General features: G+C 41.6%; 1 protein-coding gene across 1 annotated transcript; it reads left to right on the forward strand.

Moving 5' to 3' along the window:
- The first annotated feature begins 21,282 nt into the window (after positions 1–21,282).
- On the forward strand, positions 21,283–22,674 carry LOC139740134 (POU domain, class 3, transcription factor 4-like). The gene has a single exon (XM_071650716.1). It carries the CDS (start codon positions 21,283–21,285, stop codon positions 22,672–22,674), a length of 1,392 nt encoding a protein of 463 aa, XP_071506817.1.
- The last annotated feature ends 4,781 nt before the right edge of the window (positions 22,675–27,455 follow it).

Below are 27,455 nucleotides of genomic sequence, written 5' to 3' on the forward strand. Positions count from 1 at the left end.
AGAAGTGTTTTATTGATGGCACGAGGCTTCGCCACCTAGGGAGGAATATGACGGGAATATCAACTATATTTCCGGGTTCTTGATTTTATCCTTAAAAGGGGTTACCGTGTTCGGGCCACGCTAGAGAGTCGCAAAAACCCAGCTTGAAGGTCTTGATTTAATTGATGACATGCTCAGCCAGACAGAGAGGGATGTAGGTTTGGATTTCGCTTGCCATTTTTGAAAAAAAAGCTGAAAAATGAGATGGAGAAAAGACTCTTTTTCAGTTTTTTTTTTTTGGTGTTCTTCGTAAGTACTCGAGATAAAAGGATGTGGTGAAAGGAAGTGAAAAGACAAAGAGTGCTAGTCTGAAACCAGGAAAAAATCAAAGTGATGGAGTTTAGGATTTTTAGACGGTCTAGGTTCTACAAGGAAGAGAGAAATCAAAAGTATTTGCTGGCAGCTTTCCCCTCGTGTTTCTTGGTTCTGCAAGGGAGGATTGGAACTTGCAATATCAGGGTTATTTTATGTCGATGACCTAACAAAGTTGGGAATAGACAAATCGAAATACCTGACTGCAAGGACAGTTTCATTAAGGACTCAAAACAAAATAAAGGGAGTAAGTAAGTAAATGTAAACCCGTGAGATGGTCCATTATATTTTGCTCTGAAGTGACTTGCTTAAAAAGTCGACTATCGACAATCTACGTCACTTTGTGAAGTAGGTTACCCATCAAATGTCAATCCATTCCTTGACACTGGAGTCGTACTTACACTGAACTCTAGAGTTACTGAGATAATGGTCTATCAAGGATACTTTGTGCTAGAACTATACATTCGCCTTCTGTAGACTGAAAAGCAAACATCAGATTCTGAAGGATTGGTCAGTAGAGTTGGTCCTTCTCTGACAGGCAGAGGCGCCGATATCCTTAAGCCACTGGCCCCGAATGATTGCCAAGTATACATCCCACTGCATTGTTGTTGAGAGTGTGAATTTGCGACTACGATTACATTTAATTGGCTCTTTCCAGACCCGGGCTGCCAAACCTGGTGCACCCTTACCACCCCAGTGTATGTTCTGATTTCGAAAAATGTAATATGATATTTGTGATTGAAAGCCGAATAAAAAAAGAAAAAAAAATAATAATAATGATAATGATAATAATAATAATAATCAATTAACAGGTTGTTTGTTCAGTATCTCTCCTTATTTCTTCTTCTTCTCCTCCTTCTTTTTCTTTGCCTTTTTGATCATCATCCTTATCTTCATTTTCTTCAGTTTGCTCCAATACTAATTCTTTTTTCTTATCTGTCTTCTTCATCATGATTTTCTGTTTCTTCATTATTATCATCATCATCTTCTTTCAAACTTTCAAACTTTATTTTCACTTTCTTTCTTCAACAGAATGTATAAGAAACAATATCATGAACTTGACATGCGACTCGTTGTAAATATATATAACCAGACAGGATTAACAACATATTCTTGTCTACATGATCAGTAAAATAAAGATACATACACTCTATATATACACACTGAGGAGAAAAAAAGTGGAGGTACCCACTCAAAAGACTAAGCTTCTTCTCCTCCTCCTCCTCCTCCTCCTCCTCCTCCTCCTCCTCATTCTTCTTCCTCATCTTCTTCAGCCTCTTCGTCTTCTCCTTTTCTCATCTCCTATTTGAAAGGAAAATAATCACGATACACGAATTTTTATTTTGAGTAAATGAAGGGATGAATTAGTTTTCCTTTGCTTTTGTTTTCGTTAATGGAAAGAAAAGTGTTGAATATGATGAGATAGTCTTAACTACCTGCCTCTAAGTTAGTGATCTCTGCTTCAGCAAGTTTAATTTGTGCCTGTGGGTGTCTGTTTACCCTCTTTTGTAGTTAGATTCACCTTGTCCCATCTAAAAAAAAGAAGAAGAAGAAAGAAATCAGAAATAATATGACAGGAGAGTTCAATTTAAGTTTATCAAAATGTAAAAATTGCAATGATTACTGTGGTTTAGGAGTCTTTAGATAAAGGAGATGGTAGGGAGAGAGAGAAAGGGGCGGAAGGATGAGGAGGAGGGGGTGGGTGAGAGTAGACGTAAGGTACAATACGAGGTGAATATATCTGTCTTTACGGAAAAAAAGCGAAAGAAAATTTTATTTTCCATAACCCCGAGCTATACATTGAAGGGGGAAATCGTAGAAACCAAAATAAACTGTGATTGTTCAGTCTTTACCCTCTCTTCTCTCCTGCCGCCATACTATCTTGTCTGCTCGTGTCCTTCACAAAAGAAGCGAGTGATGACACCAGTGAAAGCATCCGACATCTATTATTAGGATTGTTTGCTCTTAGCTCCCTTCTTTATCTCCACCTGTTCGCTAAGTCCCCCTAAGCGGGAATTAGTCTCAGCAGCTCTGGTATTTCACAGTTGACTTCCAATAATTCGCACCTTCTGGGCCGAACTTTCCTCCACTCAGGGCTTTGGCCCTGGCAAAGTGATTTCTTCACATGGTCACAGCCTCAAACGAAATTAAAGTTTTGTCGAACGAATCCGAGCATCACAAATTACAAAAGCGAAACGGGATACACGCCTTTCAGACGAGCTAAATCGAAAGGTGAACTAAGTAAACAAAACAGATATATAGGTAACTAGCTTGCAGGATGCGTGCTCTTGGAGGGAGCAGAAACAGGGCTGGGTAGATTCATCAAAAATAGAAGATAGATGAAGAGAGAGAGAGAGAGAGAAAGAGATGGAAGAGAGAGATAGAGAGATGGAAGAGAGAGATAGAGAGTGAGAGATGAGTAAGAGAGATGGAGAAGGAGACAGAGAAAGAAATGGGAGAATTATCATGGAATCAAAGATGCAATTAAGACGCAAAAAGAAAGATATCTTTGGTAAGAAGAAGAAATTGAAGAAGTATTGTCTACACATCCCCGGAAATGGAGAAAGACAACCGCTTTGGAGGAAAACATATATTTGATTCATCCTGAGACGAGGAATTTAGAAAGGCGAAAAAAAAATATTGGAAGATTTGCTATAAAGTAATGTCTATAACTATACCTCTTTCTGGAAGAACGCGAGTGATAGTACAGTCAGTACTACATGCCCAGCAGTATGCAGTGATACTATTAGGTTGAGATTCAACATTGTCATCAGTTTGCATACTACAGAAATTTCTCTATGTTCATTACAAGAGAGAAATCTTCATTACCTCAAAGATAAAGTTTCACATTTTGTGATAAAAATCGGAGAAAAAAAATTTATCATCACTCAGTCCTCCGCCTTTATGTAAGTGATTGTGTACATGGCAGGAGTGTAACCACGTTTGTGCATGTGTGTAGTATTATGTTGCTCGGCGATGCATTCGCACAAGTAGTTCGGGCACAAAAGTATGTGACACAAAATGTTTGATAGAAATGGCTGCGTATGGATGGGGGGGGGGGGTGGGCTAGGATGGGGCGGGAGAGGTGGTGTTAGGATGAAGGAGGGGCAAATGCAACTTCGATGAAAGTTCAACAAGAGTCAGAGAGCATGCCGTTGTGGAAATGTGCTATATATCCTTCCTAAACAAAGAGTAAACACGTAGAGAGGGCTGTGAAAACGAGCTGCATGTCACACGATGATTGTATTCTAGACGCTTTTAGAATGATCAGGTTCCTTCCCGGTCACGACGCACTCGGCATTAAACCAGGCGAATTAAATTTTGCCTCAAAGTTGCAGGCTGGTTAGGCTATCTGTCAAAGTTGACACCTCTCTTGCCATTTACTTTTCTATCTTATCAACAAGAATAGAAAGACAGTTAAAACTTCTTCCCCGTCCTACATCAGAAGTACCTATACACACCAATGAAACTACTGTCACGCCAGTGACCAGAATTTTCAATATGAGATATATTTTTATTTTCATTGTAATATCGTTGGCTAGATGAAATTGTACATGATGAACACATTGAATAAGCTGAATCAGGATTAGGGTTCACAGGTAACAGATGTGTTAAATGTAACTGTGTTTCAATATTTTGATGATAAACAGATTAAAAAAGAAAACATGTCGAAGGAAAATGTACGTTTCATTTGCTCTCTCCTTGTGTTTGTATGTCCCTTTCATCATGGCTCGTTTTTCATCGGTACGCTAATAGTGTGTCCAAAAACTCTACCTGCAGTTATACTTCATGAGCACAAACTGCTTCTTACTTCGTTGTAATAATCAAGCGGCTGTATTATCAACAACCATTAATCTTATTTAGCCAAAGTCAATGAACAAAAGCAGAATTGAAGAATGAGCATTGAGAGGAGCGGGATAAACTGAAACCGCAAATGTACAAATGGTCCACTTTCAAAGATATGAATAATTATGACATAAAATGCCCTTGACCTAACCTTAAGACCAATTACTGAACTATGATAGTGCTGTTTTAATTTCTTTTTTTATTGCCCAAAATTTCAGTAAAAATCATATCAGAATTAGATGTATTTTCATAACTCATTTCCTGATATTTTTAATTCCATATCCAATTCTCCGATAATATGTTTCCTGTGTTTTGCCTTAGTTTTTGAATATCGTCTAGAATACTCCCTCGTGAGACTACCCTCTGAGCAGGAGAATTGCCAAAAACTTGGCACAGTTAAAAACATCCGAAGTGAAAAGATTGAGAGGGCCTACTGATAGAGTGACGGGGGGAGTACACAATTCTGGGCAAATAATTAGGAGCAGACCACTGCAAAATAAACATGAGAAGAAAAGAGGTAAATCCTGCAAGAAAGAAGAGACTAAACTCAGATAATCGGAAAAATAATCCGAGCCTTTCTGCACAGTCGTATTGGGGTAATTCAAACTCTTCTTTGCAACAAACACAAGTGCCTTTTCATCGTGGAACAATAAGTTGATGAGAGTGGCACCAAACACGTCTTTTCTCTCGCGTCTTTCTTTTGTCCAATGGCTCTTGCTGAGGTTAGGTAAGAGAGGTTTGAACAAACGCTCTTCTATTACGGAAGTTAATGTAAAAATCTAGTCTCGTCTGAATAAAAAGACTTCTGAAACCGACAAGAACAGTTCAGCAATTGCTTTTTTCCACTAACCCATGAAACACAGACACTGACACAGACAGACGCACGCACACATACAAACACACACACACACATAATTATTTATATATTCATATTTATATTTCTATGATATATACGAGTATACACGCCTCCACATATATATATATATATATATATATATATATATATATATATATATATATATATGTAAAGTGGTGGAGTCACATGCCCACTTTACTGTATAGATAGTACTGGCAGAAAGCTGGAATATAGTAGCTTTCATACCAAGACATGTAATATAAGTTTATGGAGCAACTTGCCCATTTTAGTGTACATAGAGTTTGTAGAACCAGAAAGCTGGATTCTATTCATTACCAAGAGACAATAGCTGCTTGGTACACAGTGTATTATATAGTGCCACCACGCAACCTAAAGGTTGAATGAGTTTATGAAACAAAAGAGGTACTGCCACCGTACTTGAATAGTGGATTTAGTGGCAATGACTGGACAGTGGCAATGACTGGACAGTGACTTAGAGATAGAAAACCACATAAAAGTGGCTGATATTGTTCTATGTTACTTTGAAGTTTGCCACTTTGTGATGCCGTACAAAGAACCAGAGTACAGCATACATGTAGAATGCTTTGTATTAAGTTTCTTTCTCAATCTCCCTCTCTCCCTCCCCTATCTCTCCCTCTGCCTCTTTGTCTCTCTCTCTCTCTCCCTTACCATTCATGGTCAGTTTTTGTATAAAGTTTTTGTATAAAGTTTCTTTGAGAAGGGTTAGTCAGGAAAGCTTGGGTATGTCACAAGAGATGAGTATTATGGGATAGTAGGAGCAGGAGAGTGTACATAGTATATATTGGAGTTGATACTTCTGTTCGGAGTCTCTCTCCCCAAGCCCTGTGAAGTGGAAGGACGTGTTCCAGTTTCTCCGAGACCAAGCTGTTATACTTAAATGTTTTAGTGGAGAAACTCAACCTTTTGCATTTATACACGAAGTTCCGTCCTGACATAACCAAGTCATGTCCAGTGTACGACAGTTCAAAGTTGATAAGATGTTTTGAATGATATTTTATGGACGCTTTGCTGTACATTCGAAACAATCTGTTATGTTGGTCGGTCTAAGGAGAAGTCAAACGACTACTTAGTGCTTTGTGGACCAGACATACAGTTTCAAGAATTTGCAGCAAGCCCGAAGTTACCTTCATTTGGACAAGGACCCCCCCCCCCCCCCCAACTGTGAGTCAACTCAACGCAGAGATGCCTTCTGGTCATCGTTCGCGGACCCTCTTCACTTCATGGATTGAGCGCTCCAACGAGATTCGCCATCAGTTAGCATGTTAATTCGACCGCGAGGACTGTATTTGTGAGCATTTTGCGCGAAAATTGAATGGTCTAGTGCATGACCCAATCCCCATCATTGAATATCAGAGTGGACTTATATGTGAGTACATTCTTATCTCTGTCATTTGTATATGTATAATAACTCTTTTTATTTTTCATGGTTCAAAGAGATCAAACTGATTGCTCTGATGCGTGACCTTGAATAAATCTCAACACCAACAAGGTGATTAATGTAATCCAATGTGTACCACATTGTCTTTGTCACTGCTTTGACGCCCACATATTTGGTTTGTTTAATGTTTCTGTGTGATATATCCATTTGGATGAAATTATGTATTCGGGGTGAGAATAAGCCATCCTGACAAGTGACTTTATTCTACAGTACACATACACTAACACCCCCTTACATAAATTGGTGTCAGGAGTGGGATAGTCAAAGTAGGTGTTGAGATCTACCTCATGAGTCTGCCATTAAATCATTATATTTTTGTACATTTATTCTGCCACACCTATTGTGAAGCACTGCATCTCGCAAGGTTGTTTTAGAGTTAATATGTCAAGCGTACATTGAATTACCAAATTCAAACATAGAAAGATTGTTTTCTGTTCGAAGCAATAGTATGCCCGCTGCCGACAGGCGACAAGGTTGAATGAGGGTTTACCTGCTTGATGTATTGATTTTACATGCTTGAGTTCGATTGATAGTTTGAGCAATAGATTAGATGCATGTTATTGGTCCTTCTCAAATTTAGATCTTTTGATGACAATTTAATTTCAAAGTGTTTTTAGGATTTCTTTAGTGGTAGTATACATACACTGCAGAACAATGAATAGGAATGAGGCAACTCCGGTGTCTGAAGGGGCATCACACTCCACACCTTCATCTAGTCAAGGGGCTACACCTGTATTGACCCTCCCGTATATTCCTATGCATATAACCATCCCAGTCTTTTCGGGAAGTGATGTAGATTCCTCTTTGGGGGTAGAAGAGTGGATTGCGCGGGTAAAGGCTGCATTTAGGGTGTGGAACACTCCAGCTGATCAGAGAGCACAGATAGTCATTCATCACTTGGCTGGAGAGGCTCGGCGGGAGGTGCTAGTCCTAGAGGAGTCTGTGCGGGACGATGCCGAAAAAGTATTGACAGCTTTACGGGAAATTTATGGAGACAGGGAAACCGCTGCATCGTTACTTAACAGGCTCCACTCCAGGGTTCAGAGGAGGGGAGAGAACACACGTACGTTCGCACTGGCGCTTCAAGAGATGGCCCAAAGAATCAAGCGCAAATACCCAGCCTACCTCCCAAAGATGGACGATATTCTGTGTGGTTGCTTTCTCGAGGGCTTGAGGCAGGGAGCGGCGAAAGTGGCAGTAACGCGACACTATCGCCGGGACGGAGCAGCCAGCTTTGCCGAGTTGAAGGAGGAGGCCAGACGTATCGAGGAGGAGGAGGAGGAAGGAAGTGGCGGAGGAGAGACCAGTACACATGCATCCGTCTACGCTGTGCATGGCGGTGCCACAGAAGGAGCAAGGAGCAGCGATGCGTTGGTGTTGCAACTCGCAGAAGAAATGAAAACTCTTCGCCTGGTTGTTACCCAACTCCGCCAGCAGATGGGCCGTGAACATACCAACTCCCAAGGGACCAGAGAAAGAAGGAGAGGAAGAGGAACCCCAAACCCCAACTGGGATGACAGTGGCCGACCCAGATGCTTTCGTTGTGGCCAGTTTGGTCACATGGCTCGAGACTGCCATCCAAGGCCCGGCCCACCATCCCATCAACCCAGTACCAACGCCCAAACACCACCACCTACATCACACAGCGTCAACCAGTTTTTCCACCAGGGAAACTAGAACTCTCCGGCGCCAAGGGCCAAGCGGCGGAGACCAAACATCAAGGCCCCATATCAACTGAAGCAACCAATCACATCGTTGGAGAGCACCTTTTAGCCACTGCCAAGATTGAAGGCGTCAATATTTCCTGCATTCTTGACACTGGTAGTCAGGTATCCACCATCTCGAAAAGCTGTTTAGAATCTCTTCAAATTCACCAAAACAAACCGGAGCCGTTGCCATGGTTACGCCTGAGGGGTGCAAACGGTTTAGAAGTGCCGTATACTGGGTGTGTTGAACTGCAAATGGAAGTTCTTGGCCAAGACTTGGGAAAGGTGAGCATGTTAGTGGTTGAAAAAGCTCCTTCATCGTCATCTCCATGTTTGTTAGGGATGAATGTGATTCGTTTGTGTAGCACGCAACTTTTCAGTTCAGATGGCAGGAAGCATCTCCATTCCAGTTCAACGGCCAGCAATGCAGCGTGGAAACAGGTGCTATCGGTAAAAGAAGAGTTGGACAGCCCCAGCGGCGGGTATATGGTACATCCTGCATCGAAGCGTGTGCGACTGAAGGCTGGATGTGAACAGATTGTGATGGGGGTATGTCGGGCAGTTCAACAGAAGGATGAGCTTGTCGGATTAGTGGAGGCATGCCACTCAGGCAACTTACCGAACGATATACTTACAGGTCGTGCGGTGGTGACAGCAAGAAAGGGAGTTGTGCCGGTTCGAGTTATTAACCACAGCCGCAGTGATATTTTCATAGACCGCAGCACTCAACTTGCAGTGCTACACACTATCGGACCTGACGCAGTGATGGGGAGCCACCAGGTGCAACTTGAACAGATTGATGCAGAAACACTCCAGGTGTCCGTCTCGCAGCCGCCCTTCCCCGATGATGTGGTATCCAGCATTGATGTGTGCACAGACGGCTTGACGGATACACAACTGGAGCAGACAGGACATCTGTTGGCAAAACACCATCGAGTTTTCTCCCACGGTGAGAGTGACTATGGCCGTACAAATCTCAGCACTCACTCAGTGCCAACAAGCGATGCCCCACCACACAAAGAACCGTTCCGGCGTATTCCTCCCCAGCTCTTCAAGGAAGTGAAAGATCATCTCAACAACCTTCTGGAGAATGAGATCATCCGAGAGAGCTCGAGTCCCTGGGCGTCACCCATCGTCCTAGTGAAAAAGCGGGACGGTAGTCTACGTCTGTGTGTGGACTATCGCAAATTGAATGCGAAGACAAGAAAGGATGCGTTCCCCTTGCCCCGCATCGATGAATCGTTGGATGCTCTCGGTGGTGCCCGGTATTTTTCCACGCTGGATCTCGCCAGTGGGTACTGGCAGGTAGAGATGAAGGAGGAGGACAAAGAGAAGACAGCTTTCACCACGCCCATGGGGTTATTTGAGTTCAACCGTATGCCATTTGGCCTCTCCAATGCCCCGGCCACATTCCAACGTTTGATGCAACGCTGCCTGGGAGACCAAAATTATGATACTCTCCTCATATATCTGGATGACGTCATAATTTTCTCACGTGACTTCGACACTCACCTGGCCAACCTGGACAGAGTTCTGACTAGACTGTGGGAGGCTGGACTAAAGGTGAAACCGTCCAAGTGTCATCTATTCCAGAAAGAGGTGAGATACCTCGGGCACGTCATCTCTGCTGACGGCATCTCCACAGACCCCGACAAGTGCAAAACGCTAGAGGACTGGCCCCAACCTCAGAACGCCAAGGAAGTCCGCATGTTTCTCGGCTTTGCTGGCTACTACAGACGATTCGTGAAAGACTTCGCGAGGATCGCAAAGCCTCTCTTTGCCCTGACTGGCCAGCCTAAGAAGGGAAAGAAAAAGAAACAGGCGGCACCCCAGCAATTCATATGGACAGATGAGTGCCAGGCAGCATTCGACACACTTCGACAATGTCTCATGTCCTCCCCAGTACTTGCCTATCCAGACTTTCGCCGGCCATTCAAGCTGTACACTGATGCAAGCAATCTCGGTCTGGGAGCCGTACTCTCTCAGGAGATAGATGAAGAGGAAAAGGTAGTCGCCTATGCAAGCCGGGGCTTACGGAAAGCTGAGCGCAACGATGCCAACTACAGTGCCTTCAAACTTGAATTGCTGGCGCTGAAGTGGGCAGTCACAGACAAGTTTAAGGACTATCTTCTCGGCTCGTACGTCGACATCTACACAGACCACAACCCCCTAGTACATCTTGACACAGCAGGCCTGGGAGCTACCGAGCAGCGATGGTTAGCAAAACTGTCAAACTTCGACTTCAAGATCCACTACAGACCAGGTAGAGTAAATGCGAATGCAGATGTGCTATCACGACTTCACCCTCAAGAGAACACAGTGCACGAAGAGGATGTCATGGATGACGTTGAAGTGTTTCAGACTGTTGTCGACACTGGAGGGGAGGGAACATTTGTTTTACCAGGTTTGTCTGTGGAGGAGATGATGAAGCATCAGGCAGAGGACCCAGATATTTCTCGAGTGTTGGAACACTTCCGACGAGGAATGAAGCCCACACCAGCACAAAGGAGGGAGTACAGCAACACCACTCGCAAACTCCTTGACCAGTGGGACAGACTCTCATTAGAAGCTGGTGTCCTGTATCGGCGACGCTATAACCACCAACTAGGGAAAGAAGAGCTGCAAATCCTCCTACCGAATGATCTGCATGATATGGCCCTACATGCATTACATAATGAGATGGGTCATTTTGGGGTGGAAAGAACGGTAAAACTGGCAGAAGAGCGGTTCTTTTGGCCGCAAATGAGAGAAACCATCAGTCAGTGGTGTTTGCGATGCCGAGAATGCACCCTCCGTCGTCCCCAGCCGAGTATGATGGCTCCTCTCGTCCCAATCAAAGTTTCAGCACCTCTGGAACTCGTTGCCCTCGACTTCCTCACACTAGAACGTTCAGTTGATGGATACGAGAACGTTTTGGTAATAACAGACCATTTCACTAAATTCTGCGTAGCTGTTCCCACTCGAGACCAAACAGCAACAACGACTGCTCGTGCTCTGTGGAGGAATTTTGTCCTTTGCTATGGCTTCCCGCAAAGCATACTCACCGACCAGGGAGCAAACTTCGAATCCAAGCTGATCAAGGAGCTGTATGAGCTGTATGGAGCAGAAAAGAGGAGAACCACTCCATACCATCCCGCCGGAAATGGGCAATGCGAGAGGTTCAACCGAACACTCATCTCCCTGATCCAGACTCTGGAGAGTGAGAAGCGTAGAAGATGGCCACAATATCTCCACTCACTAGTGTATTCGTACAATAACACTGCTCACTCATCCACGGGTTTCACACCTTTCTACCTCCTCTTCGGAAGACATGCTCGCCTCCCACTAGATGTCTCCCTTGGTCTCGACAGAAATAGCAACCGAGGCGGTGATGTATCAGACTGGGTAGATGCTCACCACGAGGAGCTACTAGCTGCCCACAAACTCGCAAGAGAGCATCTGTCGAAGACGGCAGAAGTCAGGCAGCAGCAGTACAACAAGAAGGTGAGGGATAGCCCATTGCTCGTGGGAGAGCGAGTTCTGCTCAAAAACCATGATCCCAAACGGCCGAAAAAGATCAACGACAAGTGGAGACAGAGCCCATTTATCATTGTAGGGAGGCCAAATCCAGATCAGCCTGTGTACAAAATAGTGCCAGAAACTGGTTCAGGTCCTGAGCGGACGGTACATCGAAACGAGATAAAGCCATGCCAATTTCTGACGGAGGAGCAGGACGAAACAAGTGAAATGGCTCCAAATCGGAAAGACACACCACGTCCCCCACACCCCCCTCATCACCCTGTTCCCGCGAATAACACACCACCCAATTTCCCTCTTCTGGCGGTGTGGCAGCCTCCATCATCTAGTGGTCTACCCCAAAATGCAGCCGCTGCCCCGCATCCACCCTCTCCCCCAATGCCACAGTCCCCCGATAGGTCTATAGAATTACCCTCTCCCCAACTCTTGCCCCCATTAGAGCAAAGCCCACAGCCAGAAGTACGGAGATCAGGCAGGTCTACTTTAGGGGTACCACCCATGCGATATACAGCTTCTGACTACATTGTAGAGACAGAGGAAAGGCCCATTGTTTTAGGTGTGGAGTGGCTTGCCTCTGGTGTCGCAAGAGCGCAGAAAGAAGGATGTTTTGAGAGTGACACAACTGAAGCTTGGTCTAAAAGCCTAGCCAAGTTAAAGTTGAGGTTGTAATACCATGTATATTATTGTGCTTATATCATTATGCTATGTGTATGTTTGAAATTTTAGAACTCACAAGAATAGAGTTCATTACTGTCATCTCTGAGGATGGCACGAAATACTAACATAGTATTATTGATGAGAATATATACTGTTGAAGTAGATGGCAGTAGATATGGTTGTATACTGACTATCATGATTAACATAAATGATGAAAACGATAGTTGTGGTTTACATGCTACACGCATTGCACATTCAATGTGAAAGATGCAACAACACTGATTTATCATTGGTAACTTAATTTGTTGAGTTATAAATGCAATAGTAGGAGAGAGTTACTTTGGATTTACTTCATATGTACATTGTACCTCATTACATGTACACTTGTATGCATGATGTCTTTTCAAATTGACCCATCTAACTGTGATGGGATAGGTTTTTGGTAACCCTCCTCTTTCTCACTGTATTAAAATGAATTTTGTAAATAATATATTTTGTATATTTATGTAAATAGCAATGTAAAGAAGATGCATGGTATGCATTATCATCATGACGTGGAAGTCATGATTCCTTTAAAGCAGGGAGGTATGTAAAGTGGTGGAGTCACATGCCCACTTTACTGTATAGATAGTACTGGCAGAAAGCTGGAATATAGTAGCTTTCATACCAAGACATGTAATATAAGTTTATGGAGCAACTTGCCCATTTTAGTGTACATAGAGTTTGTAGAACCAGAAAGCTGGATTCTATTCATTACCAAGAGACAATAGCTGCTTGGTACACAGTGTATTATATAGTGCCACCACGCAACCTAAAGGTTGAATGAGTTTATGAAACAAAAGAGGTACTGCCACCGTACTTGAATAGTGGATTTAGTGGCAATGACTGGACAGTGGCAATGACTGGACAGTGACTTAGAGATAGAAAACCACATAAAAGTGGCTGATATTGTTCTATGTTACTTTGAAGTTTGCCACTTTGTGATGCCGTACAAAGAACCAGAGTACAGCATACATGTAGAATGCTTTGTATTAAGTTTCTTTCTCAATCTCCCTCTCTCCCTCCCCTATCTCTCCCTCTGCCTCTTTGTCTCTCTCTCTCTCTCCCTTACCATTCATGGTCAGTTTTTGTATAAAGTTTTTGTATAAAGTTTCTTTGAGAAGGGTTAGTCAGGAAAGCTTGGGTATGTCACAAGAGATGAGTATTATGGGATAGTAGGAGCAGGAGAGTGTACATAGTATATATTGGAGTTGATACTTCTGTTCGGAGTCTCTCTCCCCAAGCCCTGTGAAGTGGAAGGACGTGTTCCAGTTTCTCCGAGACCAAGCTGTTATACTTAAATGTTTTAGTGGAGAAACTCAACCTTTTGCATTTATACACGAAGTTCCGTCCTGACATAACCAAGTCATGTCCAGTGTACGACAGTTCAAAGTTGATAAGATGTTTTGAATGATATTTTATGGACGCTTTGCTGTACATTCGAAACAATCTGTTATGTTGGTCGGTCTAAGGAGAAGTCAAACGACTACTTAGTGCTTTGTGGACCAGACATACAGTTTCAAGAATTTGCAGCAAGCCCGAAGTTACCTTCATTTGGACAAGGACCCCCCCCCCCCCAACTGTGAGTCAACTCAACGCAGAGATGCCTTCTGGTCATCGTTCGCGGACCCTCTTCACTTCATGGATTGAGCGCTCCAACGAGATTCGCCATCAGTTAGCATGTTAATTCGACCGCGAGGACTGTATTTGTGAGCATTTTGCGCGAAAATTGAATGGTCTAGTGCATGACCCAATCCCCATCATTGAATATCAGAGTGGACTTATATGTGAGTACATTCTTATCTCTGTCATTTGTATATGTATAATAACTCTTTTTATTTTTCATGGTTCAAAGAGATCAAACTGATTGCTCTGATGCGTGACCTTGAATAAATCTCAACACCAACAAGGTGATTAATGTAATCCAATGTGTACCACATTGTCTTTGTCACTGCTTTGACGCCCACATATTTGGTTTGTTTAATGTTTCTGTGTGATATATCCATTTGGATGAAATTATGTATTCGGGGTGAGAATAAGCCATCCTGACAAGTGACTTTATTCTACAGTACACATACACTAACACCCCCTTACATATATATATATATATATATATATTCATATTCATAGGTATATATATATTATACATATATACACACACACACGCACGCACACATAATATATATATTTATGTATATAATCATATATATATATATATATATATATATATAAATGAGGAGAAAACAGAAAGAACGGAAACAAAAGAAAAAGGAGAAAAGAAAGAATCTATCATAAGCAGAGAATGTCATAGCCATGAACAATCCTCTTTCATTTTTCTATGAAGTTGTAACAAATCCTTGAGACTGAATGTCCACTGAAATACGTGTCCTTTAAAATGATATGATGACAAGCTAGATAGTTTTATAATGTTAAGTTCAAGAAGTTCAAGTGCTTATTATTTGCACACCAGAATTAATGGTCTTGAGACTGAGCACTTTATCCCCGAATGATAATACTTTTCCTAATGACAAGAGGCAAGACTTATGGTCATCTGGTCATTACAATAGTATTCTGTTTCTCATTTATTTTATCAAACATAGAAGGAATTTGATGAAAATTTGTGTGAAGCGTTTATGGCATACTTTTAAATTACTTCAAAACAGGAGTATTGAGATATTGAATAAAATGCATAATCAACAAATTTCACTGCTATAGCAGTGTAGAAGATCTTAATTCACTGTCTTAAGGTAAGACGTCCTGTGAATATCTGAATCAAAACGTCCTGAAGAGAGAGAGATATATATAGAGATTTGAAATGGGGAAAGTCAAAATATTAATTTGCTAGATTACTAGTAAGCTCGTATCATTTGCTCCCGTGACGTCATTATTACCCATATCCAGTACGCTGAAGCTCGCTTGCTGTTGAAACCTGTCGAGGAAAAAAATAGGGAAACATGATACGCATAATTATACAACATCGGATATCGCGTCCGGTACATAATAAATCAGGCACGCAGCTCGATCAATAAAATCACAACTCATACTTCAAATATTTGACCAAAGCCCGGCTTTCCCCTGGCGCAGGACGATATATTTCATCGAAGGCAGTTTCAATGAGTGAGAAATATCTCGCTAAAATAAATGGTCGCCTCTCATAAGGGCGCACTACTTTATCGGCACGTAAAACCCACAAAAAATATGTTTGACAACACATGACGAGAACGCGTTGTAACTCAGTGAGAGGATGGAGTGTGTGTGAGAGAGAAATATGACAGATAGACGGAAAGAAATATGAGAGAAAGATGGAGAAAAAAAGAGACATGGACAAAAAGAGATGGAGAGAGGAAATTGGATGGATAGAGAGAGAGATAGAGAGAGAGAGAAAGATAGGGAGAGAGGAGATGTCTTAGAAGCTTTGAAATATATAATGAGAGATGGAATGATATAAAAAAACAGACAGAGAAACGTTGTAAAAGAGAAAGATGGATGGAGGAAAGAGACAAATTGGAAAGAAAAACAAATAAAAAGGAGAGAGTGATAGATAGATAGAGAGGGAGGGAAATCGGGCAAGGGCTATATGAAGAGAGAGAGAGATGAATGAAATAAGAAACAGAGAAAGAGGAGGACAGAAAAAAAAGGTTTGTGTGTGTGTGTGTGTGTGTGTGTGTGTGTGTGTGTGAGGGAGAGAAAGAAAAACAGACAGACAAATAGATGGGGTAAGATATGACACATTCAGAGAAGAAATTGGTCTATCTCCGTGTTTGTTCTCTCGTTCATTGTTTATTCTCTTCACCTGACACTTACCATGGCTAAGCATGTTGTATTAGTCCCCCTTCATGGATACTACCCCGGCCGCAGTTTGACCAAGGAGGTTCTAGAGCTGGAGTTCCAACTGGCCATAAGTATTCAAACAGTTGTCAGATTTCTATGGATGCACAAAATAATTCCACAGGTGCATTTGTACCTTTGACGATCGATGTTTGAAGCCGCCATCATTCTGGGCAATCAGAAGAAGGATTTTGACCTCTAACATTATATCAGGTATATTTTGCTTGTTTATTCATTAAATGACATGAAATTTCTCCTTATGATAAAACATTTAAAACATAGGTCAAACTCGTCCAGAAATACCTGCAAAAGTGTAAATCGGAGCTGTAAGTTGTGAAAGTGTTTGAAAGTGCACCCTCTTTGAATGCCGATTTTAACACTTTTCCGCTAAATTCCGACAAATAAAACTGATATGGAATAATCCTCGAGAATAGTTCTTTGTAAGTCAATATGTCAGATTTGTGCCCGCACATGCCCATGTCCAGTAAACTTGATTTTCATTTCATTGATTTCTATGTGATTTAATCCGCGCATCCCCTGCCTATACCTTTTTGTATTGCTCATATAATCCATAAGAGGCCCGATGGCGAAAAGTTATTACCATCGTAAAGACATATCTTTCCTAGAAGGTAGCTGGTCGTCATGTAATGACACATGAATCAACTGTCCTCCTAGCTCCATTTTGGCACATACTTCGAATATTTTTGAGTGGCGGCTTCGAACATGGTTTCAAAGGGAATAAGAGTTGTGACTCCATTCTCTTGAACCTCCTTGGTTTGACAAGAGAATAGCGCACTCAGTGGCAACAAGAGTGGCTTCTATGGAGAATCGGGCTTTTTCTCCTAGAATTTACCACTCCGCTGATGATAATAACAGGGCAGGTAAAAATAAAAAAATGATAGCGTAATTAATGCGAAGCTTATGAAATCTGTAGGCTGATCATAATAATCAATGAAATAATAATGATTGTAAAAAAAAAATGGCGATGATAATAATGGTAATATTACGATTAGAAACTATGGGCCTCCTACTTTGCAACAAAAACTTAAATGAAATTATCTCTGTGATAAAGGGGGGGGGGGTGGGTAAGTCATTGATTTGAATGGTTCTGTGTGACGTGGTTTACTCAACCAAAAGAACAGTTAAAAAAAAATAAGAAGATCATGAAAAACTTTCGATGACATTGATATTTCAGTGTTTCATAGATAACTAGTCACATGATGTTCTTCGTCTTATTATTATCATTAGTAGTGGGCCCCTAGTAGTAGTAGTAGTAGTAGTAGTAGTAGTAGTAGTAGTAGTAGTAGTAGTAGTAGTCATAGTAATAGTAGTAGTAGTAGTAGTAGTAGTAGTAGTAGTAGTAGTAGTAGTAGTAGTAGAAGAAGTAGTGTAGTAGTAGTGGTAGTATGGTGATGACTATGACTATGACCATGAATATGATTATGATGACGACGATGATGATGATGATGACGATGATGATGATGATGATGACGATGATTATTATCATATTTATTATTGTTATTATTATCAATATCATCATCGACGTTATCATCACATTATGATGCCTTATAAAAGTGAGTTTCCGCAACACCTTTTTGAAAAGCACGTACGTCCTCTGCACCCAGTCTCGTCATTAATTTTCCTGAGGAGAGGCAAAATATATTTTGTGTCCGTCTTCCTCCGCAATGACAAAAAGGGTAATAGTTAAGTGAGCACAGTACTTTGTAGCATTATGGCAAAAGATACTTGTTACCTGCACATCCATACCAGTATTGTCATTACGTATACTTTGAAGAGAAAAATCTCAGTTCTCTGATGCTCCAATCATTGCATTTTTTGCATTTAATTCCATATCGATGTATTTGTGTTTGTTTACCACTCTGCAATGATGATGCCATGAGATAAAAGTATAATCATATAAAAGGTCGTTGAGGAGTACCGCAGAAGTGGATAAACCTTGACTATATCAGAATCATTAGCGTAATCTACATAATGCAAGCAATACGCGTAATCATGGCTATGGGACTTAGAGTCATTATTTTGCCCTTACTGTTGATCAACTGTTGAAATCAAAAGACTTGAGAAATAACTAAACCCACAGACATAGAAACAACTTATCCGGAACAGTCACATTCACCGAGGATTGAAATGCAATATCGCCCTCACCGGCCACTAATACAACAGCAAGTGATAATCATAATATACCGCCGCGGATGAATAATGCTGATTGTTAAGTATACACACAAACAATGCTACATTGTTGGAATGGCTAGACTGAGTAGATATGAAGGGAGAAAGATTCTGAATCCAATTTTTATCCCCAATACAACGGAAAGTGATGAAAATAAATGTGAGGAATGAAATCGAAATAAATGAGGACAAATAAAAAGCACTATTATTAAAAACTGTCCTATGAATCTGAAGAAGATGACTGTATTTCACCACGTAGATCTATGTCATGACTATTTACCAAACAGTACACTCTTGTATGGATTGTGTGTATTACCCATACGGGACATGCTAACGTATACTAAAGCTTGATTTAGGTAATATCTAAGACTACAAGATTTATCTTTGAAATAAACATTATCCAATATTCAAAATACTCACCGCTCCAATCAGTCATGGCCAAAAAACGATTTTTTTTTTCACACATAATGCCAAAAAACTCATGCAATTACAAGTATTTTATTGACCTGTGCAGACATTGGAAACCTATCCAGTCTTAGTAATAAAATCTGAGAACTCTCAAAGCGAGCAGAAAATTTGTTACCTCCTTTATCTTGATTGATTGGTCTGTTGTGTTAAATCTAAAGAAAAATTACAAAAAAAAGACACGTGTAGGCTTTTTTTATTTGTGTAAAACACGTGTGGGCTTTTCTGTGTGCTGCTGCGTTTGTTACGTTTGACTCAGTGTCAAAATGCAAAAGTAGTACATACAATGTTAATGGTCTAATCAATAGAACTGGTCGTGTGAGGGTCGTCAATACATGGGAATCGAACCCCCCCCCCCCCCCCCCCCCATCGTGCTAACAGGTGGTAGTCGACGGTGTCTCCAAGATTTTTGACATGACAAAATTTTAGTACGTGATTATCACAGATGACGGAAAGTGACGTCATATTGATCACTTTGCGCAGACATGACAAAGATAGAACACCCCCCTTTTTAGGACTGATGTTTGAATTTGGAACATACACGTCCTATAGGAGACTTCTAAGATACTAACACGCATCATCAAGGGTCTTGCTAACTTTTGCTAAAAATAAAAACTATACGTTCAAGTTTTTGTTTCTATTCTAACCTGTTTTTTGTTTGTTTGTTTGTCTGTTTGCTTGCTTGCTTGTTGTTGTTGTTGTTGTTGTTGTTGTTTTGTTGTTGTTGTTGTTGTTGTTGTTTTGTTTTTGTTGGGGGGGGGGGGTATGGTAGTTCACCTGAGAGGTCGCTGGTCCTTGTTCATGAAAACCATTAAGTTGTGTTGAGATTCTATGCATGTTTCTGTACCAAATGAACCCCGCTACAGCCTCAAAAACTTGTCTGGCGTTTCCCCATTGAATAACAGCCTGCCAAAGCAACTATTGTTGTCTGCAATCAATGTCAAAATTCCACTGACATAGAACTGCACGTAACTATAACAGGTTCCGTGGATTCTCATCTACCTGGAGGAACTTCAGAGAATTTAGAGCATTGTTAAGCTGACTCCACAACACCCCAGCTGCACGTCAGCGACCTGAGCGTATCCCGTCGCCGGTGTGTCGGCCCACACGCATTCCGATTCTCCGCCTAAGCTGGCACTTCAATGGCGTAAAGAGCAAAACGTAAACAAAAGCGTAACATTGCCCGCACTGGCAGTAATGCTTGCACAACCCGAAAAATGCAAATAATTAGCATTTCATCTGTCAAATCTAGATGAATCTATCTGCATGGATGTATCAAGAAACAAATGTTATTTAAGCAAGGTGCAAATGACTGTTGTTAGCATAAGCGAGTGAATGGAAATGCTTACATACCGTTCTGTACACTAGTGACAGCGTCACAATTTCAGGTCAACATTAAAAAAACCCTGTAATAAATCATCATTGAAACCCAATGTCTCACTTACACCATAGCTTTCTGGTAACGGGGATATTTTGATCAGCTCATAACCATAGCAATGTGCTGTTCAATGTCAACAATAATCTGGAAGCTAACACGAGTTGTACTGTTGTGTATCTATGTTATGAATTATGCCAATCACTGGATTTAGGATGGATAGATTTTCCAAAGCTTTTGTACAACCATGGATGAGTCGGTTTACCTTGGTCATGTGTGATAGGAAACTGGGTAGGGATATTATCGAAAGAATTTAGAGCTTGGTTTTATCAACAAGTACTAAAACATTTTTCCATTGCCAAAATAGCTCATTGACAGTTTTTAAGTCTCGGCAGTAAAACCGCTTCACAGTATGTTATTTTAACTTGTTTACTTTAAAATGCCAGTAATCCAGAAAGAGAAAGTGACGATATGAAAAAAAGGCGTTTGTTGGGAAGCATTGCTAGCAGTATTATTGTAAACTTCTTCCGTAATCGAACATCCCTTTGATTAATTTACTTATTTCGGGCACCGAAGGTCGCAATAAATTGAGGTAAATATCAACAAATCAAAAATCCAAAGTAGAATAGTAATCAATGCAAAGAGAAAATAAAGCCAATGATGGATAGCCACGCCCTCCTATTATGATGTTTCGTTAACACTCTACCGAGGCGCCAATGAGGCAGCTTTGCCTAGGCGAAGCCACACCCCTTGCCATTGTGCAGTCCTTTAATCCATTCGACGCAGGCGTATGGAAGCCATGCGAATTCAACGTGTTGTAGGGAGGGGAAAAACAGAGCGACGAGCGAGGCACAACGTGCGCACCGAGTCCCGACTCGCTCAAGTGTAAGACGAAGGCAATACGGAGCAAGAGGAGGTTTAAGTATACATGCGACCCTGGTTGTTTTGCAATTCAGATCAGTGCGAGTGTAGGATGGAGTCCGCTATTCCTAGCCCCTATCCAGTTAGCTTATCTACGGACGTCACAGCGGCTTCCAACACTTCGCTACTTGTGTCCTCTGCAGAGCACATACCCCATAATATCACGAGCCTGTGCGATAACAGTATGCAGTCCGGGCAGGTGAACGTCATGTATCAGAAATTGGGAAACGAGTTTTTGCAGCAGCAAGGGGCAGGCAACGGACTCCCGCTGGCGCACCACGGGGCGCAGTGGGTGACGGGACTCAGCGCTCCACCGCATGGAGACCCAACAAGCCACTGGGCTGGTGTGCCCGCCCATCTATTAGGGCACGGACAGGACGTGAAGCCGAACTTGGGACAAACTCGAGATGAGATCAACGAGCTTCATCGTACGAGTCACTCGCACGTCCAGCCGGCGACGACATGGAACACGGGAAACGCTCATATGGCCATGCCGATGTCGATGACGATGCCGATGACGACGTCGAGTGGCAGTGGGCCACTGGGCCACACCCCCACGGCCGCACACCCCATGTACACATATGGTGCAATGAACGGAATGATGAGCTGTGCCCAACAGTTCGGACAAAATGGACCTATGCGTGGCATCATTGGGTCTGGCTCGGGTCAACTGGTCAGTCACAACGGTCCCGAAACTGTGGTTGAGGATGACGCTCCTTCATCAGACGATCTCGAGAACTTTGCCAAGACATTTAAACAACGACGCATCAAACTGGGCTACACGCAAGCGGACGTGGGACTTGCCCTCGGCACGTTGTACGGTAATGTGTTTAGTCAAACAACGATTTGTCGATTCGAAGCTTTGCAGCTCAGCTTCAAAAATATGTGCAAACTTAAGCCCCTGCTTGGCAAGTGGTTAGAAGAGGCCGACTCGACGTCGGGCTCACCGACGAGTCTCGATAAAATTGCTGCGCAAGGTCGGAAGAGAAAGAAGCGCACCAGCATTGAAGTCACTATCAAAGGCGCCCTCGAAAACGCGTTTCTCAAGCAGCCGAAGCCGTCGGCTCAGGAGATCTCTTCGCTCGCCGACGGACTCCAACTTGAGAAGGAAGTGGTGCGAGTTTGGTTTTGTAATCGTCGACAAAAGGAAAAGCGAATGACCCCGCCTCTAAACGGCATGGGGGTTTCAGGTGCAATACAGAACGCGGACTCTCCCCCTGCCGGGCAAGCGGCGACAGGTGAACACGTTCTCCCGCACTCCACGGCCTCGGGCCTCCACCATCATCAGCCCGTAATTACGAGCCTCTCGTCGCACTCGCTCGTAAGACCGGGGTCGTCGCCCATCCACGGCCCACCGGCGTCCGTCTCACCTCCCGCCGTCCACTCACCGATCAGCTCGGCGCTGACACCGCATAGTCAACATCAGGCACAACCCGTGCAGTGACCCATCCCAATCTCCCCTTCGTCCCCCATCGAGGACGAGAATGAGTTGAAGAGGGACAGACTGAGAGGAGCCAGCCAAGGGGAACGGGGAAACGCCCACCTGCCTACCTGTTATGGCTATAGAGTCTGAGCCCTACCGAACCGTTTCGACGCGACCCGAACCAAACGTAGGTGAGGGAGCTTCTCTTTTATGAAACATTCCACTTTGAGCCTAGTGTGTAAATACAGTCAATCACTTTACTCGGCAGAGGGGAACTCTTCGGTCTTGTCTGTAAAGAAAAGAACCTTGTTATTTGATCGCTTCGACTCAGGAAAACGACCCTCGTTAAAAAAAAAAGAGAGATCAAAAACTTGGGACATTTTTGTGAAATGCTCTTTTCTTTCTACATGATTTGTGATATCATTTCCCATGTTATGACTTGACATGTATTTATTTACTTCATTTGCTTGAGCGGGAAGTGTGCTTACCATTGCTCTGGGAAAGGTTTTATTAATTCTATGACATCATTCAAGCTTTATCCTTATTTATTGCTTAATTGCTTTCTACAAATTTGTATTTGAAATATATTAAGTATTGAACGTGACAGAGGGAAGGAGAGTATGTTACAAGTATGATATGATGTGCTAGCAATCACCTTGTTTTCTAATATCTGTTAGATTGCGTTCTACACTTTAAAGCTTACCGTGGCAGCTTTCCTGCACAACTCAATTAACTTGCCAATTAGCGATGCAAATCGTCGAAATGGATGGTGGAAGTGTTACGAGGGAATATAGTAACTCTGCTTGCACACTATACTATTAAACATTGCTCGTTTTTTCCAGTGCTTTTTACCAGAGCCCCCCTATGTGTGCTAAAAGATTAGCATTGGCAGTACTCTGATTTTTTGTGGCCGAGAGAAGCGGGAGACTGAAACGTGGTGAATTTGACAGGCAGGCCTAATGTGCGCGGGGAGCATTGTGCACAGTGTTTAGAGGGCGACAGAAAAGGCAAATGTGCCAGCAATACTTCTTTTGTGAGGTTTCTGTTTGCACAAAACGCGAACAGGCTGGACGGGACGAAGAAAGGGGGAAGTGAGCGTTGAGCCAGTAAGCCTGGCCGGCGAGGCACAATGAGCTCGTACAGAAGGCGTGTGCCAAGAAACAATTATTTGTCAAAAAATGCGCCGACCTCGTAACGCAAAGAAGAAAAGGGAAAAACAAAAAAACTGTTACCAACTTTCAGTTCAGAGGGAAACCAGATGGATACACTATAAAGTGAAGATAGGTTTATATCTATGTTTTTCTTTCGTTTGACAAAAAAGAGATGCTGCTCTTCTTGCAGTAAAAACCTTAAAGGGACATTGCTCGACTTGCTCTCTTACAGTCAGACGCTGTGGTAGAACTGATTTTCACGTGTTGTACAATCATTGTAATATAGTCCAGTTGAGTTTATTTATATGCTGTAGAAAGTTTTCTATATTTCCTCCAAAAATGGACATAAACAGGGTAATCGCTTGTTTTTTTCTTGTAAATGTGTATAGAGCGCACACAGGGATATCGTGGAGAAATGGGTACTGTTTTACGTGCAAGAAAGAAATATTACCCGAAGACTTCATTTTTTCCTAACTGATCAGTATTACGTCGATATGCTATGTTCAATCATTCATTTCCCACCTAGTCGAATTAAATGACTTTAGTGAGCACACCTTTAAAGAGTCACTTCGATATTATATGTTAATCATTTTAATGAATGTGGCATCAAGATTTTTACAACTTGTCCTTTGTCCATTATTACAACCTTTGAATCACCGTCTTTTAAGTGCTACTTTTAACCAGAAATATATAAAAGAGCACCAGTATGTGTTGACGCTTTTAATTATGTTTTTTTAAAACAAGAATGTACACAACTTTTATTTTCTCAATTAAATTTGAGAAACCTGAAACACTTTGTTAGATGTTAGAACGTATCTTATGTGTCATAAAATACGAGGATGAAAACAAGATTCAAGGAAAAAAGCCACTTCATAATGTATAACCATAACAAAATTTTATGCCTCCTTGTTTGTTACGATGAATTTCGATAACAATTTTCTAGTCCCTCCTCACTATATCTTTTCCTTTCGAGCTTCTGTATAAGAGAGGACAATTTGCAATCGGAGTGTTATTATTTTTATTACCAAATATAGAGGAAAATAATATAAAGGAATGAATTCGCTATGCATGCGAATTATCGCCCATTCAATAAGGTACAATTTTCTTTTTATATCATGTATTTAACAAGCATTGAATTGGCATAATAAAGTGCTATGTCAACCATGAAAATAAGGCTTCTTGTTCGATATTCTTATTTCCCCTTGTTTTGTTTAACAGCGTAGATTAATCTTCTAACACCTTGGATGAATAATCAACCAGAAACGCATATGTTATAACACACTAACAGACAGACAGACAGATAGACAGACAGATAAGTCAATAACCTGATTTCATAAAGTCTGATAAGCTGTACATTGCAGTGATGATAATACAATTCATACAGCAAATTTTATCTTAAAAATGTCGAATGCGAAAGCACGCAGTACACAACAGAACAGATATGGGATTTACTAAAACCTTGCTTTGGCGATGTTAGCCTGTCTGTTCAGTTTGCGCCAGAATATTATAACAGTGGAGTGGTTCTTTTTCGCGTGTTGCATTTGATGTGCATAAAGTCTGCTACGTGTAAAAGCAGGGTGTTAATCTTGGTAAATACCAACAATGCTTTTCATGAGAATAATACATGAAGTCATTTAATCATACAGCTGTTGATCTAAAACTTGCTCCGGCCTATCTTCAAGTGAAACATGATATGAACGTACACAGGTTTCACAAGAGATGACTAATCGGAAATTAAAGTGACGTTGGGTAGGAGGAGATGATGATGATGATGATGCTGATGATGATGATAATGATGATGATGATGATGATGATGATAATGATGATGATGATGATGATGATGATGATGATGATGATGTTGAAGATGATGATGATGGTGATGGTGGTGATGACGACAAAAGAGATGATAGTGCTGCTGATGATGAAATGTTCAGATATTTCCGATTATAGATATAGGATTCGAGCATCATGCTCGTGGCCTTGCTACCTTCTACAACAACAGTTATCATAAACAGCATTCGTTCATATCATTCATCTGCATCGATAGCGGTATAAAATAGACATTCCCATTTAATCATATTCAGAAGTTTGATATCTCAATTAAATGTTTGTAATTGCAGTGATTCATACACAACCAGATCGATAGATGCGAACACAAGGAGATTAATCTTCAAGAGAAGCTCCTTCTGGACTGGATCGAACATTAGTCAAATAAATGATCAATTCTAAGAGTCGCAGTCAATCAATGATGGATACAAGAATATCTCTTTAGAAAGAATGAAGTGTGTAGATATTTAGAAAATAACAGCGAATGTGTGTGTGTGTGTGTGTGTGTGTTTGCGCGCGTGTGTATGTGTATGTTGGAAAACAGAAAGAGACAGAGAAGACGGTTCAGGAGCTAAATTTGGATGAGGATATTAATTTCCGAATTTTCTTCAGTTACTAGAATAATGACACAGAAAGTAAAGGTTGTTTGTCAAATTGACTGTGACGCAAGAAACAGTTCCAGTAAGTTTGTTGTTAACTATTCATTGTCAAGTAAAGAATGTCTGGCAAGATTTGATGTAAATGCCTAATGCAACGTTGGATCCGATTCATATTGTTCTCAATTGATTCAGAATTGTCGGGTGGCTTTAAGTACATTTTGTTGACATTACGCAGGTGTTCATTGATTTGGTTCACCGAACTCTTTTGTTGCTAAAAAGTCATTTAATACGGGGTACTTTTCATTCCGAAATGAAACAAAACTAACCTTGTACGCATAGTTTTAGGAAATTATCAAACAAAGTGAGGAATGTATTGAAATCTTGACATTATTATTACTACTACTTTTATCAATGCTACTATTTTTTGCTGAAGAATCTTACTAGGTAAGAAATGTCTTTAAATAACAGATCTAATAAGGTAAGAACTGTGTCTTTGAGTAACCTTATTCTAGTTTACTTCTAGTAGAAAAAAACGAAACAGTTTGACTGTGTTGTGCCGTGAATTGAAGAGTCAAGGAGAAACGGTCGAGATGATTTTGAACGCCAGACGTTGAACACAATTCGACGTTCCTTCGCCGGCAAGGAGGCCCGTCTGTCGGCTCGGCACGCAGGCCAGATTCCGTGCACCACGACCCAACGCTACCGCTGCCTCGGACGAGGTTGGGCAGCTCAGCAGCTGGACGGAGTGCCTCCTTCCATTGTGTTCCCTCTCGTCATAAACTGCCTTTGTGTTCCATGAAGCCAAACCATACGCGTCGTACAGAGGTGAGTAAATGTTTGTGGATTTCTTTCTTTCGCTTTTTGTACTCTCCTAGTGTGCGCAAAACAGATTTTTTTTTTCCTTGGTCTTGCTCTCATAATGTTGATCGTGGCAAGCTAAGTCCCAATTTCTTGTCGCACTGTAAACAAAGAGGATTAGTAGTAGCTGTTTAAAGAAAATCGCCTGACTTCAGCGAGCAGTGTGACTACGACCGCGGGAATAAGCATTGCGTCAATATATCAAATTTTCCTCAAAAGAAACTGCAGCATTTTCGTGGACTCTTCATTAAATTGAAAATTGCGAGTAGAATTCTCTGTCATGTCTACAGATAACAGTAAATTGATCGTTTGAGTCGAATTGAAAGGAAATATAGATGGGAAGAATCTTCATTTTGTTTTAGTATCC

This window comes from Diadema antillarum, unplaced genomic scaffold (assembly GCF_040938485.1).
Source record: "Diadema antillarum isolate AM-2024a unplaced genomic scaffold, OU_Dant_1.0 seq00000836_RagTag, whole genome shotgun sequence".
NCBI classification, from domain to species: domain Eukaryota; kingdom Metazoa; phylum Echinodermata; class Echinoidea; order Diadematoida; family Diadematidae; genus Diadema; species Diadema antillarum.